At 32.9% G+C, this 20,455-nt stretch overlaps 1 protein-coding gene and 1 pseudogene across 1 annotated transcript in view; one reads left to right on the top strand and one right to left on the bottom strand.

The window, feature by feature from the left end:
* The first annotated feature begins 3,090 nt into the window (after positions 1 to 3,090).
* On the top strand, positions 3,091 to 3,209 carry LOC112480738 (annotated as a pseudogene).
* A 1,707-nt stretch (positions 3,210 to 4,916) lies between these two features.
* The window catches only part of GTF2H2 (general transcription factor IIH subunit 2), a 17,560-nt gene continuing 2,021 nt past the window's right edge, over positions 4,917 to 20,455 (bottom strand). The window contains exons 3-16 of the mRNA XM_006913118.3: positions 19,827 to 19,904; positions 19,482 to 19,518; positions 19,185 to 19,271; positions 18,054 to 18,104; positions 17,671 to 17,725; positions 15,182 to 15,287; positions 13,909 to 13,999; positions 13,662 to 13,749; positions 13,091 to 13,198; positions 11,224 to 11,287; positions 9,390 to 9,493; positions 8,753 to 8,855; positions 6,615 to 6,654; positions 4,917 to 5,366 (exon numbers count right to left, since the gene is read on the bottom strand). Coding sequence (XP_006913180.1) covers positions 5,247 to 5,366; positions 6,615 to 6,654; positions 8,753 to 8,855; positions 9,390 to 9,493; positions 11,224 to 11,287; positions 13,091 to 13,198; positions 13,662 to 13,749; positions 13,909 to 13,999; positions 15,182 to 15,287; positions 17,671 to 17,725; positions 18,054 to 18,104; positions 19,185 to 19,271; positions 19,482 to 19,518; positions 19,827 to 19,904 — 1,132 coding nt within the window. The 3' untranslated portion in view covers positions 4,917 to 5,246. The remainder of the gene's footprint in view (positions 5,367 to 6,614; positions 6,655 to 8,752; positions 8,856 to 9,389; positions 9,494 to 11,223; positions 11,288 to 13,090; positions 13,199 to 13,661; positions 13,750 to 13,908; positions 14,000 to 15,181; positions 15,288 to 17,670; positions 17,726 to 18,053; positions 18,105 to 19,184; positions 19,272 to 19,481; positions 19,519 to 19,826; positions 19,905 to 20,455) is intronic.

Genomic DNA, 20,455 nt, shown 5'->3' with positions numbered 1-20,455 from the left:
CACTGATTAAAGGCCTTGCAATTCTACCACTTCACTTCCTGAAGACTGGCAGTACCCTTCTTTGTCACCATTCATGAAATCAGTTTAATGTAGGGAGGAAGCAAGAGAATTAAAATGTTAATAAAGCCATAATCAGAGACTGCAATATGCTGCTCAGCCCTGCAGCCAGGCCAAGAGGACACCTTCAGAACAAAGGAAGATTTTTGCTGGGATTGCTAACAACCCATTCTCCACACTACACTCTACACTCTCTGCCAACCAAAGGACTCTTCTCACGGTACAGAACTTGGTCTCTCCCACCCTTGGGGAAATTTGCCCTGTCCTGCATCAATTTCATGTTATGAATTTGCCAATCATTACAGAGATACAGACACCTGAATCTATTTGACCACAGACATAAGGAAGTTCAAAAGTATTGCAAAATCTTACAAAATGATTATGGTTCTTCTTTCCTGCCATTGTAAGCAGAAATCCTGCTGTCCCCTCACTGTTGTGACATGTGTTTTGATTACGACATGTATTCAGGTATATAGTGGGTCACAGCTGGTCCTAAAATACAGGACTTACATGCTTTGAATCTAAACATTTTCCTTTAGTTTTGTGGAGGAGAGACTATTCCAAGACACAATGGCTGCCTGACCCATGAGCTGGCCCTAGGACAGAAGGGGGAGATTTGCTTCCCACTAACCCCACTTGGAGACTGATCATAACCAATGCTCATTCTGACATAAACCAGTAGTCCTTCCCTGCCTCCCACTATGTGCTGGTTTCTGGGACAGGCCATTGTCCTGATCTGGTCAAACATGTAAAGCATTTACTTGTACCCAGGACTAGTCATCCACCAGCACTGGTAACTATCTCACCTTGTTCTATATAATACTTGGGTGCCTTCCAAGCAGTACAAGTCCATTTCATCTTGTAGCTGCCTAAGACACTCCTGGTATGTATAGTTCTCTTACAAACTGTACTAATTAACATACTGGAGTGGCCAGCCTCTTTCTTCCGTCTTTCCCTGTCCTAAGTTTATGGAGGTAGATTTTCAGTCCCAGGGCCTTTCCCTTAGTCTGCATGTACTAAGCCTCCAAATAGTACTGCCAGTCTTCACCTTGTATAGATAGTTATTCTCAAGGGCAAAAGAGGTCGCAACAAAATAGAAACAGTGCATGTTGCCACATACAGGTCACAACAAAATAGAAACACTACACACACTACCACATTTAGGTAGAAAATATATTGCTTGAACTGACCCAAATAAATGAAAAAGAAATTTTATTACAGTTCCTCTCCAAACTCCAGCTCCACACTTACTACCTTACCTGATAAACATGATTGCTTTTGTGTTATTAATCAGGCCCACACTAACAGCTAACATTAGCTACATTATTTTCATTTGCTTCACCACAACTTCCAATGGTTTCTAGTATGTTCATAGAGTTGAATGATCGTCACCACAATCAATTTTAGAACATGTTCATTACACCCATCAACGTTCACTCATCTCCCCTTACAATCTTTATTTTTATAAAGTCCACAGCGATATCTGCTTTTTTATTCCTGATCTTAGTAATTTCAGTTTTCTTTTTTTTTCCTATTGGTCAATCTACCTAAAGATTTTTCGATTTTGTTGAACCAACTTTCGGTTTCATTGATTTCCTGTTGTTTTCCAGTATCTTTTCTCTAATACAAAAATATAGTCTATTCTTCCTTCTTCCTCACATAATAGGGAGCATACTATATACCTTGAATACTAGTGTATTCTAAAGGTTGTACTTCAGGTGACGATCTTAAATAGATCTGCGATGTAAGAAGAAATGAAGAGTCAAAAAAGTGGTAAATGTTATTAAATCTTAATAAACACTGACTAAAGCAAGTATTAATGTCTTGTGAAACAAAAAAGAGATATATGACAATAATATATAAATGAGAAAGGAGGTAAATGAGGTTAAATGTATTATCTGTGGAAGGGTAAAGGTAGATATTAACTTTAGATTTTGATGTTATGGAAGTATTGGACACAAACTCCTAATGCCTCCTCAGATTCCCTTGGCTGCTTTCTTTTTTCCAAGGTGTTGCTTGCCTCCTATTCCACACTGCTGCCGCCGTTGCCCAGCTTCCTGAGCTGGCTGGAGTCCAAATTGAAGCACACCAAGCCTACCTGATCTGAGGTGCCCCTCCACCTTGCAGAGCCGGCTGCAACATCACACCACTGAGCACAAGATCTGGCTTCCTGAGCAGTTGCCAAAGGACCAGATGACACAGCCCTGTGTAGCAAACCTTAACCAATGGGAATGTGAGATGGAAGAAGAAACTGTATTACTCCTACCTTCCTTCCTTCAATGAACTGCTCAGAGGGGAGCAGTTCTGGAGAAGTCCCACTCTCAAAGTGAACACACTTGCTGGGAGACTCCTATGAATCTTCACAGCTTGTCACTAAGCCTGGCCACTGTGGTAACACACTGCGTCAATTTTTTCCTTGCCTCAATTTCCTTTTTCTTCCCCACCCTCATTCTCCTGGATCTGCACCTCCCAAGTAAAGGAACAACACTTTCATCTTTGCCTCAGGTTCTACTTTCTAGAGGACCCAAGTTAAGAAAGTATATTATAATTTCTAGAGTAACCATTAAAATAATAAAAATAAGAGTATATAATTTTCCAACTAGTTGAGGAAAAACATAAAATGGTAGAAAACAATCAATCCAAAAAAGGCAAATAAGAAGAGAAAAAATAAAGATGGAATAGTTGAAACAAACAGCATAAAGTGAGATGATAGATTTAAACCCAAATATATCATTAGGAACATTAAATATAAATGGAGTAGAAGATAAAGATTGTCAGTCCACATAAAAAGGAGCATGAAGTAAAATGTGTGTACTTAAAAGTATTTAAAATAAATCTACTTTTATAATGAAATGTTAAGAAGTTTTCTATTTAATCAGCAGAACTCAGAAAAAATATACTATTCAAAAAGATCTCTAAATTAAAGTTTCCTTCACTATTGTAGTATACTGTGGAGTTCCATGAGGGAAATTAAAGGCCAGAATTAATAGTTTTAGAACACTATTTCTATTTCTGTAATCTTAAACAAGACAGGTCTATGGCCATGCCACCCTGAACGTGCCCGATCTCGTCTGATCTCGGAAGCTAAGCAGGGTCGGGCCTCGTTAGTACTTGGATTGGAGACCACCTAAGAATACCAGGTGCAGTAGGCATTTAAAAAAACAACCAACCAAACAAACAACTTTAAACAAGACAGGACTTTCCTTATAATTGTGAAAAAGGAATTTCCTCCTTAAGCCTAACTAACATATCCACCTTAACCTTATCAAGTATACAGGCAAAATAATGCACTGAATATTCCTTTTTTATACAGTAGTGAGGGTGTACATCTAATATATTTCTAGTAACTTTTCAAGAGGTGATCCCTCGTGGCCTTTCTTCTAAGTCAGGTAGGGGGAGATAGAATACTCCGATTATGTTAAAGACATCTCCTATAAGCCACTGATACCTCTGTTGACAGAGAAGGAAGAAGACAGCAATTACCTTGTTACCTAGAGCTGAAATCTGTTTCCATAAATAGTTTCATAAAGAACCATTTGGGTCTAGTTTCAAAGAATATGACTCCTGGGAGAAAGGTCTGTGACTTTGGTCACATTATGTTCTGGATGTGTGTGCATATTCCTGGGCTCCATCCAAGATTTATTGAATAGACTCGCTCCAGATTGGGATTAAATTGTTCTGATAATGTACTTCTCTAAGGATTGTTATTTATTAAATCATGAATCATAGAGAAACTCAATCTAGAGTGACTAGTTTACACATTTAAAATAAAAATACCGTTGCTATGGAAACCTGATTCACACTCAACAGGGTATACTCTGAAAAGAGTTATGCCTATAATGGTATATCCACATTTAAATAAACCTGAAATAGACCTCATCACACTTTCTCACCTAAGTTTTTCTGATGACCTAGAGTCAAAAAGTTGAAGAGGATTAAGTTAAATAGTCCCTGGGTATGAAGTTGAGTGAAGCTAACAGGGATGGATACCACAACTTTCATCAGCTTGAACTGTAAGGTAAACCAGCCTCAGACATCAAACAACCAAAATGGTAGTATTAAGATACACTCCATTAAATAAAATACTTACCAATTAGAGGAAGCTTTAAAGCAATAAGTTCAGCATATGAGACTGAAAAGATTAAGAAGACCTTTTCCTTCACTCCACATAAATCTCACCTTCAGTTAAGTTTTCTAGCTCTGTTATCATGGTAACTGATAAAGAGGAATGTCAACTACATTTTTAGGCAACTTTGCTTATGGTAAAAATGACCCCTGATTACTAAATTGTATATGAATTGAATGTACTATAAATAATTTGATGGGAACCTCATGCTTTAGGCTTTCCTGAGTGTGATGACTCTTGAAACTGGCATGTCTCTTACGGGGGAACCTGGAAGTTGTGCTTATGGAATTGTTATGATATCTTGGCTCTTTGAGGCCTTGGAGGATCTCATCGTCATGTACCTAAAATGTGCTGGCTGAACTGCTACAAGGATTTCCACTGCTAATGGGGCTGCCTGATGCTGCTCTACTGGCAGCCTGTTCTTCCTGTTTAATATTCTTTTGAGTAAGTTGGTGCCATGTATAGCGATGGTAATCTTGTGAGTTTGAAAGTTTAAGTCTAAAAAGACCTCTGTCAGTCTTAGCCACAAATAATTTCAGGTATATTAATTTTATAATTATATTCTGATTATTTAGTCAAGCCAAAAAAGATCCCTTGGGTGGGTGTAGCAGCATATGATTTCACGCGTATCAATTTCATAATTATTAATTTTCATCCTACACTGAATTTACACTTATACGTAATTTCCTTTTTACACTAAAAATAAATAAAAATAAATCACCAAAATTCTGTATTTAATTATAAAAAATGAAATTATCACATTAATTTAATCATTATAAGTAACAAATACAATAAAGCATTACAACTCTGAAAACATTATAATGCAAAATAAAAGAAAACAAAATTATATGACAGAAGGACTATTGAATTCCAGGTATTTCTGTGACAGGATACAGATTTTAAAATTCAATAAAATACTACATTTTCTTAGCAAAAAGTTCTTCAATCAGATGTTCCTTTTGAACTATTTTTCATGTTTTAACTGGAGCTTCTTCTAAAAAATCATTTTATTTACAGTTGCAACTTTGTTTTTAACACATACAATGTGTACTATATGCTGGAATCAAATACCTGAAGGAGTAGGAATATTATGAATACAGCCAGGACAACAGTGGAGAGAGTCATGAACAAAAACATCACAGTCCACACAGAAAACATTTTGGCACACAGGGCAAACATAGACCTGTAGTGAGAAGAAGAAAAGCAAATTTAAAAAGTAGTTTCCTAAAAGTAAGCAGACTGTAGCTAGAAGACACTCAAGTTGCTGTGTTCTTTCATATCTCTATCAGTTTTTTCTTACTCACCTACCTGCTTTGTTACTTCTAATTTATTATCTAGTCTCAAATCTAAGATGATATATTTTTTTCCAAAAAAAAAAATATATATATTCCTTAGAAATGAGAGAATAGCTTTGTTTTGGAGTCCTTAAAGTCTCTCATATTATAGGATACTTTCAATTACTTCATTTTAAGTAATTATTTGGGGGAAAACACATGAACCTGAAATCAGTACCAGTTCTGAATGCTTAGGTCATCTGATTCAATGAAAAAGAAAGGCACGAAAATGTAACAAAGATTTAGTCATTTCTAGGGAATGACCTCACAATTGCAAAAGTTATATTCCCCTTTTAATTAAACCATTAAAGAATATGACAAAAGACACATAAAAAGAAAAACTCATTATTCTATTAGTATTAATTAGTATGTGGATACTTGTGCCTGGGGTAAAATTTCCGGGGCAGCACCATACACAGATTCGAAAATCATTACATCTTAAACAGCATAGAAAAAAAGATGTGTTCTTAAAAACTGTCAAATAGTTCAAAAAGTGGTTCTAATGAGGATGAAACTACTGACATCAAGAAGGCACGTAAACTTTATAAAACTGTTTTAGGAAATGTTCTGAGAGTAGAATAAACAAGCAATCCTTCCAACTAATATTTTATATAGTTCAGTTTTAAATATGGACATGTAACTAAATTAATAAAAAAAATAAAACTAGATCTTATTTGCATTTTTTAATAAGTTTATACATTGAAATTGGCCCCCTTCAAAAAATTTTAAAATATTTCCTCATTCACAAAATGGAGGCATAATCTTTGGTCTTGTGGCCACCTTAAATGGTAACTTCAAAATGGGTTATAACAGTACAATACAGAGAAAGAACTTTTAACACTTCCAAACTAAATGCAGTTTAGCTGGGAAACTAAAGACAATTTAAAGTACTGAAATATCTTTGTAGCAAAATTAGAATGCAGAATTACTAAATAACTGTTTAAACTACTGTCCTCCCATTTTATCTCCACTCACTGTTATACAACTAAGGAATAACCTGATATGAGCCCAGTGTTCAATAATCTACTGAAAACTTATACTATTTCTTCAATTATTTATTGTATAATACTTAATATTTGGAAAACACATGAACTTACATGTTGGTCTTTCAATTCCCCCTGACATCCATAACAATATCTGAAAAAGTTTAAAAATCATTTTGCTTAGAGTTTACTCATTAAAATAGCTCTGCAAATTCTCAATAACAAAATCCTTTAATTAATAAGTAATTTTATTTAAAATTAATTTATACATGACTTTTCGGAGAGTTAAGAATACCAGTAATTTAAGAAACTTCCACAGTCAGCTCAAAATCTTACTTTAAAAAAATTTAATATTTTTCCCTCTTCTTTAATCCCTCCCCCCACTTCCACCTCTGACCAATGGATGTTGCCGTTTTCCCTTAAGAACTGGATCTCTTGAAGGTGGGGCATCCCCTCCCACATGCTCCTGGCATGCACCTGGGGCCTGGCGCAAGCCGGGTATGGTCCGTGACTCCACCTGGGGCGCGAACCCAAGACACTCTGCGTGCAAAGCAGACGTGCTAACCACTACACTATGGAGCCAACCCTAATTTTATTTTCATCAAGGTTAAATATAAACATACTTTCTCAACTGGGATTCTGCAAGAGAATCCAACCCTACAGAGAATGATTTGAGTGACTATTTTTCAGTTCTCCCAAAGATAATAAAACAGCTGGCACAATTCTAGATGGAAAGGAGAGAAGTTAACTTGTTGTATATAATGGATGCATATGGGCTTAATCTTCAAGGAATGGTTTAAACAGTTAAAAGTTGTCAAAACTTATTCCCCAAAATAGCAGTTCCCTCCCTACCCACCTCTCTCTTTATTTCCAGTTCCCCAGAGCACTTTCAAACATTTAACTGTTTGCTTATGCTTATAGTTATGCTTATAGTGCTACGTCTTGTTTTTTTATAGGCACTGGCCATGAACCTCCCACTACAGAAGACGAGAATTTAATTCTCTTTCGACTCTCTTGAACCAATAGCATGTACAAGTGTAACTAATGTCATTCTCAATTTATGCAGTTAAATCATTTTGGACAGGACGATGTTAAATGTTTAATTTATTATGACTATATAAACATTCAGCTGAGCCATGTAATACAACTTTTCTTCTCTTTAAAACATTTTTCCTAGTTAATAATTATAGTTATTCACGAAGTTAGTTTTCTACGTAATTACCATTAATTCAGCCCCAACCTTTCCCTATGAAGTTTAAATATCCTCTCATCATGTTTGACTACATTAGAAATTTTATAGTTTTCGACTTGTGACATATCTCCTGGAGCATTCTGATCTTCTTTAAATTGAACTGACTGTTTACATATTTGACACACAAGAGCCAGTCTGGGCTTTTCCCTTATCATAACCCTAGAGCTTTCTTTGGCCACTTTTGAATTAGATAGATATCCCTATTCTTTCATTCATTCTCTTTCTCAGTTCCTTTGAAGCATCTCTTCCACAGCTTCCCCAGAAAGTCTCTTTTTGAGACCTTTTAAGTCTGAAAATGTCTTAATTCTACCTACATTTAATTGATAGCTTGGCTGGGTATAGTATTTAGGTTAGTAATAGTTTTCACTACAAATTTTGAAGGAAATTGCTCCCTGTCAGCATCCAGTGTTGCTGATGAGAACCAAATAATTCTAATTCCAGATTATGTGACCTAATTTTCCCTTTCTAGAAATGTTTAGGGTTAGTACTTTGCTATATATTCTGAAATTTCACAATGATATACTTTAGTGTGGGTCTGTTTTCCATCAATATATCAGGCATCTGACAGTCCCTTTCAATCCAGAAAGTTCTGTCCTTTCATGGTAGAAAATACCCTTGAACTATTTCTCTTCTTACTCTTCATTTGACATTTTATGTCTCATATTATTTTATCAGAACTTCTGGATAAATCTTCTAGTTCCACATCATGGAAATCAGCAAATGCTAAAAATCAGGGCGTTTCTTTTTTCCTTTTGGGGAGCTGATTTACTAGTATACCACTACTCTTACATAGTAGATATAAAGAAATTAATAGACTTCTGAAGAGCCAGATCTGTTAAATAATGAGTTATTTCAGTCATAACCAAGACAATTCTACATCTTATTTTCTATATTAGAAGTAATATTGCCCAAGTTAATACAATTATCTTTTCAAATGTAGTAATGATGTATTCAAACATTACTACTTATAACAGATATAAGTTTATCAAAATTTATATACCTTTCTCCATTATGTTCTTCGTTGGAAATTTCTTGAAAAGCATCCAAAGGAAACAAATGATGGTAAGATCGTGCCAAATGGGGAGCAGAAACCAAAGTAAGACCTAACACATAAAGCAGAGAGACATGTTCAATAGCCCAAACGTTATAACAACAATGGCTGAAATGTCAAATGATATAACTTAGGCTAAATTCTTTTCAAGTTTTTTTAGAACTGCAAATATCTATTTCTTCAGTTTACCTATGACCATTAAAGGAGTTTCCAAGATGGTGTCTCAGTTCTGTCACCAAGTGTGTGACCTCTCTTTGCCTATTGCTTACTTATAAATAAAATAAAATTCTATATTAATTCCTTATTCTTTATATATATTTATGAAGTTAAGAGCTATGAAAATGTCTACTAGATCTGCTGCAATGCCTTTAAAGAACTTTTTTTTTTTTTCAGAGAATCAGGAAACTCTTCTAGAACGCTATATTTATTCTTAGAAATAGAGTACTGGGCACTTGGTGATAAAAGTAATCTACTTCTCAAATCTGAAAACACAAGCAGAGCTTAATATTTACATTATTTTATTAGCAGTATAGGTAAGAAGTTATTCAAGACTAGTTTACTGAATAATAAACAATTGGTTTCTTACCACAGATTTTACATTCAACAGGAAGCTCACAGTACTTTGCTCGACACTGTGGACAAAAATAGCCTCCTAATGTAAGTCCTGGCTCAGTATTGCTATCTAAATGCCTGTGGGGAGAAAAATATTACTTTAAAAATGTGATATATAAAGATGTCAACAGTTAGAGAAAAAGAAAGTATGCTACCTTGATTTTGAAATCTTGAAGTTTTTCATAGCTCACTTATGATTTTTTTTTTCTCTCTGCATTTTTGTTTTGAAGAACTTCCATTAGTGTCAATGAATTCACTAATCTTTTCTTCTTCAGTGACTAATATGCTGTTAATTTTTCATCTCAGACATCGTATTCTTCATCTCTAGAAATTTGATTTGGGTCTTTTTTCTATCTTCCATATCTCTTATCATGCTCATATTCTCCTTTACTTTCCTGAACATATGGAATGTGTGTTTATATATACACACACATATACATAATAGCTGTTTTAACAGCTATATATATATACACACACACACACACACACTTAATAACTGTTTTTACGCTTTGTCTATTAACTCTATCAACTGTGTTATTTCTAGATACATTTCTGTTCTACGATTTTTTTCCTTGTTATGGGTATTTCCGACCTCTTTACATGCCTGGTAATTTTTGGCTGCCAGATACTGTGAATTTTGCTTTGTTTTGGGTGCTGGATTTTTTTTGTATTTCCTTCAATAGGTTAGGGCTTTTCCTGGATTATACTTAAGTAATTTGGAAATAGTTTGATCTGTTCAAAATGTGCTTTTAAGTTTGTTAGGATGTCCAGACTAGCTGTTACTCTAAGGTTAATCTGGTTCCATTACTGTGGACTCCATTCAGTGCCTGTTGTGTTAAGAGGTCTTTCCAAATTGACTGGTGGGAACATGAGCTATACCCTGTCCCGTGTGAGCTCTAGGGGCTGTTCTGTGTTCTCCTTTCCTTTCCCTGGTCCCGGTAGTTCCCTCACAGGAATGTGCTGATCAATACTCAGGTAATAACTCATGGGGAAGTCTCTGCAGATCTCGAGAGCTCTGTGTGCAGCTCTTTACTCTCTAGTACTCTACGCCATCTGCCTCCCCAAATGCTGAACTTTGTTTCTTCAACTAAGCAAGACTTCTAGGCTCTGTGTGAGTTTTCCCTCCCTGCACTGCAGCTTGGAAATTCTCTCTGGACAGTAAGCTGCAATCATAGGGTCTACCTCATTTGTTTCTCTTCTTTCAGGGATTATTATCTGAACTGTCTATTGTCCAATGTCTGAAAACTGTTTGTAAGTATTTTGTCTGGTTTTCGGGCAGGAAGCAGGCAGTTAAATCCAGTCCCTAATATACTTTTACAGCTGGCATACCTTTACAGTAGTATTAATTGTGATTATTAAAGAATTACTTTCTTAAATTTAATTTTGCTTTATAATTATGTAAAATGTAAAGTTCCAAAGTTAAAACAAAGTATATTCAGAAAAGCCTAGGGTCTATCCCTTTGCCTTTCTCCACACAAAGCCCACATAAACATTTAGTTTTCGTTTATTTCTATTAACTATTTTTGTTATCAATATAAACAACTATGTATATCTACTCAAATTGCCATCCTCTTCTTAGATGATTGGTAGCATGCTATACACTTTTCTCTACCTTGTTTTACTTAGTAATATTTCCTAAACATTACTCCACAACAGTAGACATAGTCCTCACTTCTTTTTACAGCTATATAAAAGGTAATATTTTACAAAGCCATTACATTTCAAGCCATCTTTTTCATTTAAAACTAATAGTAGGGAATTAAAAATGTAAAAGTATCATCACTGACAGTTTCAAGGTTTTTACTTACGCCATGCTGAAAGAGGGTTTTGCATCTTGATCAGACAGAGAAGCAATGGTATGCTGAGGAAATCCTTCATAGAAGAAAATATATTACTTTCTTTTTCTAAGCAAATAACAAAATTGTAGGGCTAGGAACCTAAAAATGTTCCTACCACAGAGCCTACAAAGTTATACAAAAGTTCTTTCCTGTCTTTTAAATATGTTTATTACTACACAGTCAAACTGACTACAATTCCAGATTATAAGAAAAATTAAAAGTGGAGGAAATGGGAGAAAGGTCTGTCTATACATATGGTCTCAGATGCAAAAGTTCATATCTATATTTTCTAATTTAATAACAATAAATACATACTGCTTTTTAAAAAGAAAATGTTTGTAATTTTTAAATAGTTCCTGATACAATGAAAGAATCTATTACATAGTCTCTTTTCACTTTATTTAAGTATATACACTTATGTTAAAATTCTGGAATGCCCAAGCCCAGGGAGTTTGTTTTCCATATATATTTTTAAATTTGAAGACAAGTCCAAGAAAAGCAGAAACCATAAACAAAGATTTCATTACATAAAAATTTAAATCTATCGCTATATCAAAACAAATAAAAGGTAAATACCACCTGAAAAAATATTTACATCAGGTGACAGAAAATGGGTTGATATTCCTAAATGGTTCTGACAAAACAATTTGAAGAATAAATTATTATAAGAGTAAATAATAACTTTAAAATGGGCTAGGAAATGTATCAGTAAATCAAAAAAAAAGATCAGCCAACATAATATCTAAGATGTATTGAGTGTTTATGTCAAGCATTAGTCTAAATGCTTCATCTGTATTAATTTAATCCTAGTAACACACAGTGAGACAGATACTAATTTAATTTTACAGATGAGGAAATAGGAAAGAGCAGTTGACTAGTATAATAAATGGCCCAAAACAAGGTAGAAAAGCATTCAATTTCACTGACAGTTAAAAAAAAATGCATATTAAACAAGGAGATTCTTTTTATATTTAAACAGTTACGTCTTTTTCAATTATAAATTTAAATGTTCATCATAAAATTTTTGGAAAATAAAGGAAAACAAAAATAAAATTTTAAATGATGCAAAACCTATCGTTCTCCTTCTCCCCAAAAATATCACACTGAGCAGTTTGATGTACCTTCCAGCAACCTTGTGTCTTTGCAGTGTGTATTACAAGTTTTGATCAAATAGTACAGAGGATTTTATACTTTTGTAAATTTCCTAATACAACAAGGATTTTTCTATAAATGCAGTATCTTTATACCTTTCTAGCCTTAACAATAATGTCAGTAGTGTTCTGAGTGATAAGACTACAAGTAGTTTAATTTTTTTACTTCACAATTTTCCAAAATTGCTTCAACAGCATAATTTTCTCTAATTATAAAAATTCTTAAATGTTAAAATAACTTGTGCAAATGGAAAGAGAAGTCTCGTTTGAGCCAAAATATATTTTTTAATGTGTATTTTATTTTTTTATTTATCTTTTTTTAAAATTTCAAATATTTTAGTAAGTGCAGAAATGAAGAGAAATATAAATGAAAGTGTGGTGAAGGGAGCCATTTGTTCTCTCCAGGGCCACTGGGAAAGGCTTCATTCACATAAGAAATTAGAGATGAGTAGAGCCCCCTAGGAGCTGTTACTGTGAAAATTTGTTACATCAGGTGACAGAAAATGGGTTCTCTCCTTAGTTTTATTGCACTGATTTAACATATTATTTAAGTCTGATCATTTGGAAAGGTGAAATGAGAAAAAAAAAAAAAGAAGAGAAAGTGAGAAAAGAATGGAGGGAAGAAGGAAGGAAGGAAAGAAGGAAGGTTAATGTGTATTTTAAAATAACACAAAATAAACACTTACCCATTCGAATAAGTGAGCATTCAGAACTTGAGCTAGCAGGAGGAGGACTAACATGATGTGTTAGCAATTCTTTGTAATGGCTTTCATCTAAAATAACATGGTATGTGCCTAATAAGATGAAAAGTAAAAGAAAATAAAATCAGCTTTCCAGACATAAGAATGAATTATAATTTCTATGTAATTCTGTAAAAGTTTTACTATCTGAAAATGTACATTTTCAAAATAATATTTAAGTTAAATTGTCATTTTCAAAAATCTTATTTAAAATCTTTAAATTGACTTCTCTACAAATAACTATAATTACGATTTAAAGCTAAGTTATAAAATTTCACATATAGGGAAATTTCCAGCTTTTCAAGAGTTATAAAGCTTCCTCTGAACACTGAAATAACTAATGAAAATTCCTTGCATTTTGAGATAGTATCTTATAAAATCAAAGATATATTTAAGATGACTACCCATATAGACTTCAGGACATGCACTGATTTAAGTTTAATGGCTGTCCAATTTAATTAATAAATTGTACTTCTTACATAATTATGAGTAAATATTGAAGATTCTAGATACATACCACCAGTTTCACGAGCAAGTACAGTGCAAACCCGAACCTCTGCAGACAATCCAATAACAGACACTCTAATTTTAGCTGCCTTTAGTGTCTTCGTAGAATCCAAGTAAATGGAGGGTTTTGCAGAAAGAAAAAAAGCATTGAACAATTAATGTATCTGAAAAATACAATGCTCTGAAAACTGGTAATAAATTCACTAAAAAATTTTCTTTAGCATTGTAAAGAAAACTAATTATAAAATTGATTCTACCTTGATTAGATCATAGATATTAGATGGATCGCAAGTTGTGAGGCTGCTGAAGATGATTAGTACTTCTCTACTTGTATGTCCAGGCATGTGTCTAAAGAAAGATAAAATACACTTCAATTAGGTATAACAAATTACTTTTGTGGAAAATTTACTCAAAAAGAATAGTACACATGGTTTATACATTTAGACTATAGAATATCTCATTTGTCTCAACATTGCAAAGGAATGAATTGTGAGTATTCTAAACATCTTAATGTAAAGTTTTCTAACATTAGCTGTACATAAAAAAAATTCATTGATTCATTTATTTATTCAATAAATGTTTACTGAATACTCTTTTAAGTTCTGGGAATAGAGTGATAAACAAGACCAATATAGTTCCTGACATCGTGACACTTACATTCTAGTAGATTTGTTTCAAAGTCTAAAGTGTACACTGGAAAGTATGACAATACCATATGGATCAACTTTAAGGTACATTCATGTGGCTTGACAATAGTAACATAGTTTTTTTTAAAGACTATAATTTAACCTCATGGTGATTCAGAGTCATAAAAGTCAAACATTAATTTTCGTGTACCGTTTAATTAAACGGTGGCTTATTTTAAGACGTGCTAAGCTGTTTTCCCCTAAATAGATATTTCTATGCTTTAGGAGCAATTTTATCAGTTATTTATAGCTTTCCTGCTTATACCTTCATTGTTAGGCTCTCAATTTTCACTTCTGGATGCTGCTATTGTGGCCTACTACAAAACCAGAAAAATATCTATTATATAAGGGTAGAAAAATCTGAGTCAGCACAGACTAGCCAGGGACAAAATATATGAGCTTTAATTACATTGAATACTTCCTCTCGGGATTTAATTATATTTCACAAAGCTGAACTTGCTGGAAAAGAGTGCTATTAATTTATATATTATAAAATAAGCTAATAAGTCAATACACGTACAAACTCACAATTATAAATTCCACATACAATTGTCAATAAAATATTTTGTCATCACCATATTTCTTTTGTACTACTAATATTGATACAGTTTTAATTATATTTTTCTAAAATCTTTAAGGACATACCTCATCAATAAAAATGTAAAATAAAAATTACTGACACCAGACTAAACATCCTAAATGACATTAAATATTTATCTTAATAGCAACTTCATTATAGCTGGGTTTACAGAGATGCATATTAACATATGCATCTTTTCATTTCAACTTAACTCATTCAAAAAACTTTTAAATCAATTATAAATAATAAATGTAAAACACTAACTTCAGAGTTTGCAAAGCCATGCTTAAAGAGTTATAAAGAGATGGCTCTCCATGGCAGGCCATATCTATAGCTTTCTTCAAAGATGTTATGTGTTTCCTAGGGTTTCCTAAAATAGAAATGGAATAATTTACTTTTAATAAATTTTATATATACATTAAGGGAATTTATGTCTCTCACAAAATTTACATATCTACAATGTTAAAAAACAGAATCCCTTCAATTTATATTTTTAGCAACTTGTACTTTTATCAGAGATGTTTGTTATATAATGTCTCTCACTTCATACTAAAAAATAGAATATATTAAGTCCTCACTTAACGTCATTGATAGATTCTGTGACTTTAAGTGAAACGATGTACAAGAACAATTTTACCATAGACTAAATGATGTAAACAAGTTCCTACATCGTTATAACAAAACATTGAACGTGACATTATTTAAAGACCTGCTGTACAAATAATCTTTTTACCTATTAGCACGCATTTTAAGTAATATTAACCCAAAATATTCAACTTTTTACTTTTAATATTTCCCTGTTTCATCAAGACTAATATATTTCACACTTTAACATTTCTGAAATCATGATGTGTTTTATCATTATTGGCAGCCTTTGTGACACTGCTGTCATTGCCTGCTCATGTGTGAATCTATGAATGGCTACCAATGTGTTATTGCTTCAGCTGAATTATGTTCATTGTTTGTGCTATTCATGTTGAGTTTAACTGTAATTGAAAGTGTCTGTAGCAAGTTTATTAATACAAAGGGTTAAATCTGTGTAGAAAGGCACAGAACAGAGCAGCAAGATGTAAATTTACTATCAGTGAAGCAAAAATTCATTGATAGAAGAAGGTCTGAAATTCTATATTTTTCTTCAGGAGCAAATCACAGAGCTTTATAAGACCTAAGAAAGGAGGAGTTCCACAAATAGACAAAGCTGTATTATCTTCTGTTATGGAAATAACATCTGAAAAGGTTATCTATTTCCTGCCAAGCAAGACAAATGAAAGGAAGAGAACCTGCCAAATTCTTTAGAATAGCTGACAAACATGTTAAATCACCAAGAAGCTGCTGTGAACAATTCACCTAACATTTGATATTGTATCAAAGTTTAACTGCTAGGGTGTTTCCTTCTTGATGGCTCATAAACTAAAGGTATCTCACAAATGACAGAATCTGAGATTCAATGAAATATGGCATTCTTTGGACATTTTCTCCTTTTTCAGCACTGTCATCATATTAATTAATAATTAAATCATTAAATTGATTTTTTCATATAGTATAATTCGTCGAACTACCTACATACTGTTAAACATGTTTTTTCCAGTTTGTCACGATTACACTTACTGCCACAAAGAGCATATTTGTAGAGTGAGGTTTTTTTCTTCTTTTATAACATTTCCTAAGTATAGTTCCAAGGAACAATCATTTTTATGGCTCTTTTACCAAAAATGTTAAACTAATTAACCAGACTATCAGCACTATAAGTACCAGTTCCTCCACAATTCTGCAAGTAATATATTGCTTTTGAAACATCGTTTTGATAATTTGATATATAATGATAACATGTTGTTGGGTGGTTTGTTTGTTTTTGATCACTTGTTTGGCTAATGTTTTTTAGTAGTTATTTAGTTTCTCTTTTTATTCAAGTATAAAATTATCTGTCTTCTTTGTCCATTCATCTACTTGGAGCTTCTGAGTGTTCTTACTTATCTAAGTTTTAAAATATTAACCATTTGCCAAATTTAATATATATTGCAAGTATCTATTCTTGGAATCATAAAATTTTAGAAATGAAAAGTACCTCAATAAATTCAAATCTCTTATTTCATAAGTAGGAAACAATCCAAACAAGTTAAACGATTTGCCCAAAGTCATATGCCTACATAATGTGAGACCAGCACTCAAACCTAGATCTCCTAGCTCTCTATCCACTTCTCTACAATACCAGACAAATATTTTTTTCATCTCCCATTGTGTTGTGAATATGGGAAAGAAAAGCATATTACATTACTGTCAGTGTGGTTTATAGCAGTGATTCTGATCAGAGGGAAAAAGGGTGCCTTCAAGAGGCTTATCAGAATCTCCAGAAGATATTTAATTATACATACAGCTTCCTACAATAACTACAATTCACTTTTTTATATTCTTTGCTCTTTAGAGATTTAACTCTTAAAAAATTAATTTTAAGATTAAGGGGATTTTCTGAATGGTTACAATAACTTTATCTTAATACTTTTGAGATAGGAATGTACAGATCTTAAATAAACACATTTGCTTTCATTGTAATACTCTTCACCACTGTGCAGAACTCAACTGAAAAGAAGTTCACCTTAGATATTGAGAGTTTAATGGAGTACTTATTAGGTGTTTCACATAAAGAACATATAGGAAGGCTTCATTTTACCTACTAGGCAATCTTATGAACAGGGATACAAGGTTTGGTAAATTAAGCCAAGTCCTTGAGTCCTGTAAAGGTATTTTATGCGTACCTGATAGTTCTGTCAGTTTTTCAGCTCTTTTACTCTTTGTTACAATTATTCCAATCTCGAAATAAAAACAAAAATGATTATTAATTATTATTTAACAAATTATTTCTTGATGAGAATGTACTAAAATCAATTAGTAATTACAAAAAAAATAAGTAACGTGAGAAACTTTTTCTCATGTTTTTGATATAAATTTAACTGAGTTCACTGTATATAATTTAACTCTTAGTGTTATCTTGCTTTTCACTGACAAGTGTACTAAAAACTGGTATGCAATTTGAATCACTTAATAATTCATAGACTATATACTCAATGTTTTAAAAATAAATTACATTTGGCAGTAATACCAGGAATCTAATTCTGAATTTCATCGATTATCTACATACCTGACTAATAGGATTTTGATCAAAATATTCCTCTATGAAGTACTCCAACAACTGTTTAAAAAAACAAAAAGGAAATACTAGATAAGAGCAAAATAACCATAGAGAACATGTTTTGGGAAACCTATTTGTCAAGCACCACTTCTCAAGATTTTTAAGCTAACAGATTTTTCAAAAAATGTTCAGTAGTAAAAATATAAATTAAAAAAATGATAAATTTTAAAATATTAAATAAAAATTAAAATAGTAAATAAACCTGAATTTGAAATGATAAGTGATAAGATAGGTTTAAGCTAGGCCTTAAAAGATGGAACCTTTTGGATATGTAAGACAGACACAATCTAAAAAAGGAAAAGATCCAATGAAGACAGAAAAGGAGAATGAACAGAATCGAGGATGCGTTCTGATAAAGTAGGAATAATCTGAATGTATCTATAAACTAAGGAGATTGATTCAAGTAACTCAAAAGAAAATGAAGAAAAAAAATAACTGACAAAGCAAGATCCTGACCGGGGGTGGGAAGGCAGAAATTAAGGGCATAAATTCAGTGGTCCTCCCTTATCTTCAAGGGATACATTCCAAGACTTCCCATGGATGTCTGAAACCACAGATAGTACTAAACTATATATATACTATTTTTTCCTATATATACATACCAATGATAAAGTTTAATTTATAAATTAGGTACGTAAGAGAATAACAAGAACAAATGATAACAAAATAGAACAATTATAACAATATATTGTAGTAAAAGTTATGTGAACATGCTCTTTCTCTCTAAATATCTTATTGTACTGCACGAAGAGAAAGGATACACTGAACAAAGGGATGATTCATGTCCCAGGTGGGACTGGGCAGGACAGAGTGGGACAGTGTGAGATTTCATCATCCTACCCAGAATGGCATGCAATTTAAAACTTATGAATTATTTCTGGAATTTTCTATTTAATATTTTCAGACTAGGGTTGACCATGGGTAATTGAAACTACGGATAAGGGCGGGGGGTCTACTGTAATTAGCCATTTTGGTGTATCAGTTCCCTAAATGATCTGCAGCAGTTCTACTTAGCTACAGTTTATATCAACAACAACAACAAAAGAAATAGATCGTATTCTTTAAAAATTTTTCTTTGACCTTTAAAGTACATGTAAGTCTATTCGGCTTTAAATCTTGGTCTTCCATTGTTCTTGATCCATCTATTACCACATAAAGATGGCGCATCTACAAGAAAAAAATACAAATAAAGACAATTTTCAAATACATTTTTGACCAAGTAGTAAAAACAGCATTTAGTATTCACATATTCTACACATATATTTTTAACATAGTCTTGTAACGGGTTTGTTGTTTTACTACTGTTTACTCTATCACAATGAAATGTTTCTCAGCCCCAAAATAGTTCTGTACCAGTAAAGGAAAAAAATAACATACCATTCCAAGTCGAACTTGTCCATGGTGCTCAAATACTCTGTTAAAATTATGCAAACATTTTAATGGAATACCATATACTATCCAAAAACTTAATGCAACTTTTTAACTAACCTGCATTTTTTCACTGAAACAAATTATTAACTATAGGATCCATATAATTATAGGCATTTTGGACAGTCTCTGAAAACCCATTTCCCTGCAGAGGCACTAGGTGGCTGGTTTCTTCCCCCTATTCAGAAGGCTACAGGTCAGTTTCCTTGAAACACAGCTGAATTTAAGTACTGAGGAGTGGGTATAGGTGGACAGAAAGGCTTTTTGTAACACTCTTACAAAGAGTTTACATACCTTTTTCTCTTTGCTTTGAAGAGAATGTCTTCTATTGTAGCTTTAAGTGATCCTGATTCATCTTCTTTAAGAATCTCCCTATAAGTAGTAATGACTTGTTTAAAAAGATAAGCTAAAAATTTATTAATCCACAAGAAATGAAAATATGTCCACACAAAGATTTGCAGGTAAATGTTCACAGGTACGTTACTCATAATGGCACGAAATTGTAAAAACGTCCATCAGCCGGTGAATGGGTGAATAAAACCATATAATAGAATATTATTCAGCAATAAAAAGGAATCAGTTACTGATACATGCTGCAACATGGATGAACCTCAAAAATAGCATGTTAAGTGAAAGAAGCCAGATATAACTGACCATATGTTATATGATAACATTTATATAAAATGTCCAGAAAAGGCGAAGCTAGAGACAAAGTAGATTAGCGGTTGCCTAGGACTAGAGATAGAAATGTAATTAATTGTAATTGGGCATAAGGTATCTTACTGGAGTGGTGAAAATGTTCTAAAACTGATTTATGGTAATGCCCAAATCAATAAATTTTCTAAAAATCACTGTATTACACACTGGAAACAGGTGAATTTTAACATGTATAAACTATACATCAATAAAGTTGTAAAAAAATG

This window comes from Pteropus alecto, unplaced genomic scaffold (assembly GCF_000325575.1).
Source record: "Pteropus alecto unplaced genomic scaffold, ASM32557v1 scaffold20, whole genome shotgun sequence".
NCBI classification, from domain to species: Eukaryota; Metazoa; Chordata; class Mammalia; order Chiroptera; family Pteropodidae; genus Pteropus; species Pteropus alecto.
The sequence above is the reverse complement of the archived record's forward strand: the minus strand, read 5'-3'. Positions and strand labels throughout refer to the sequence as shown.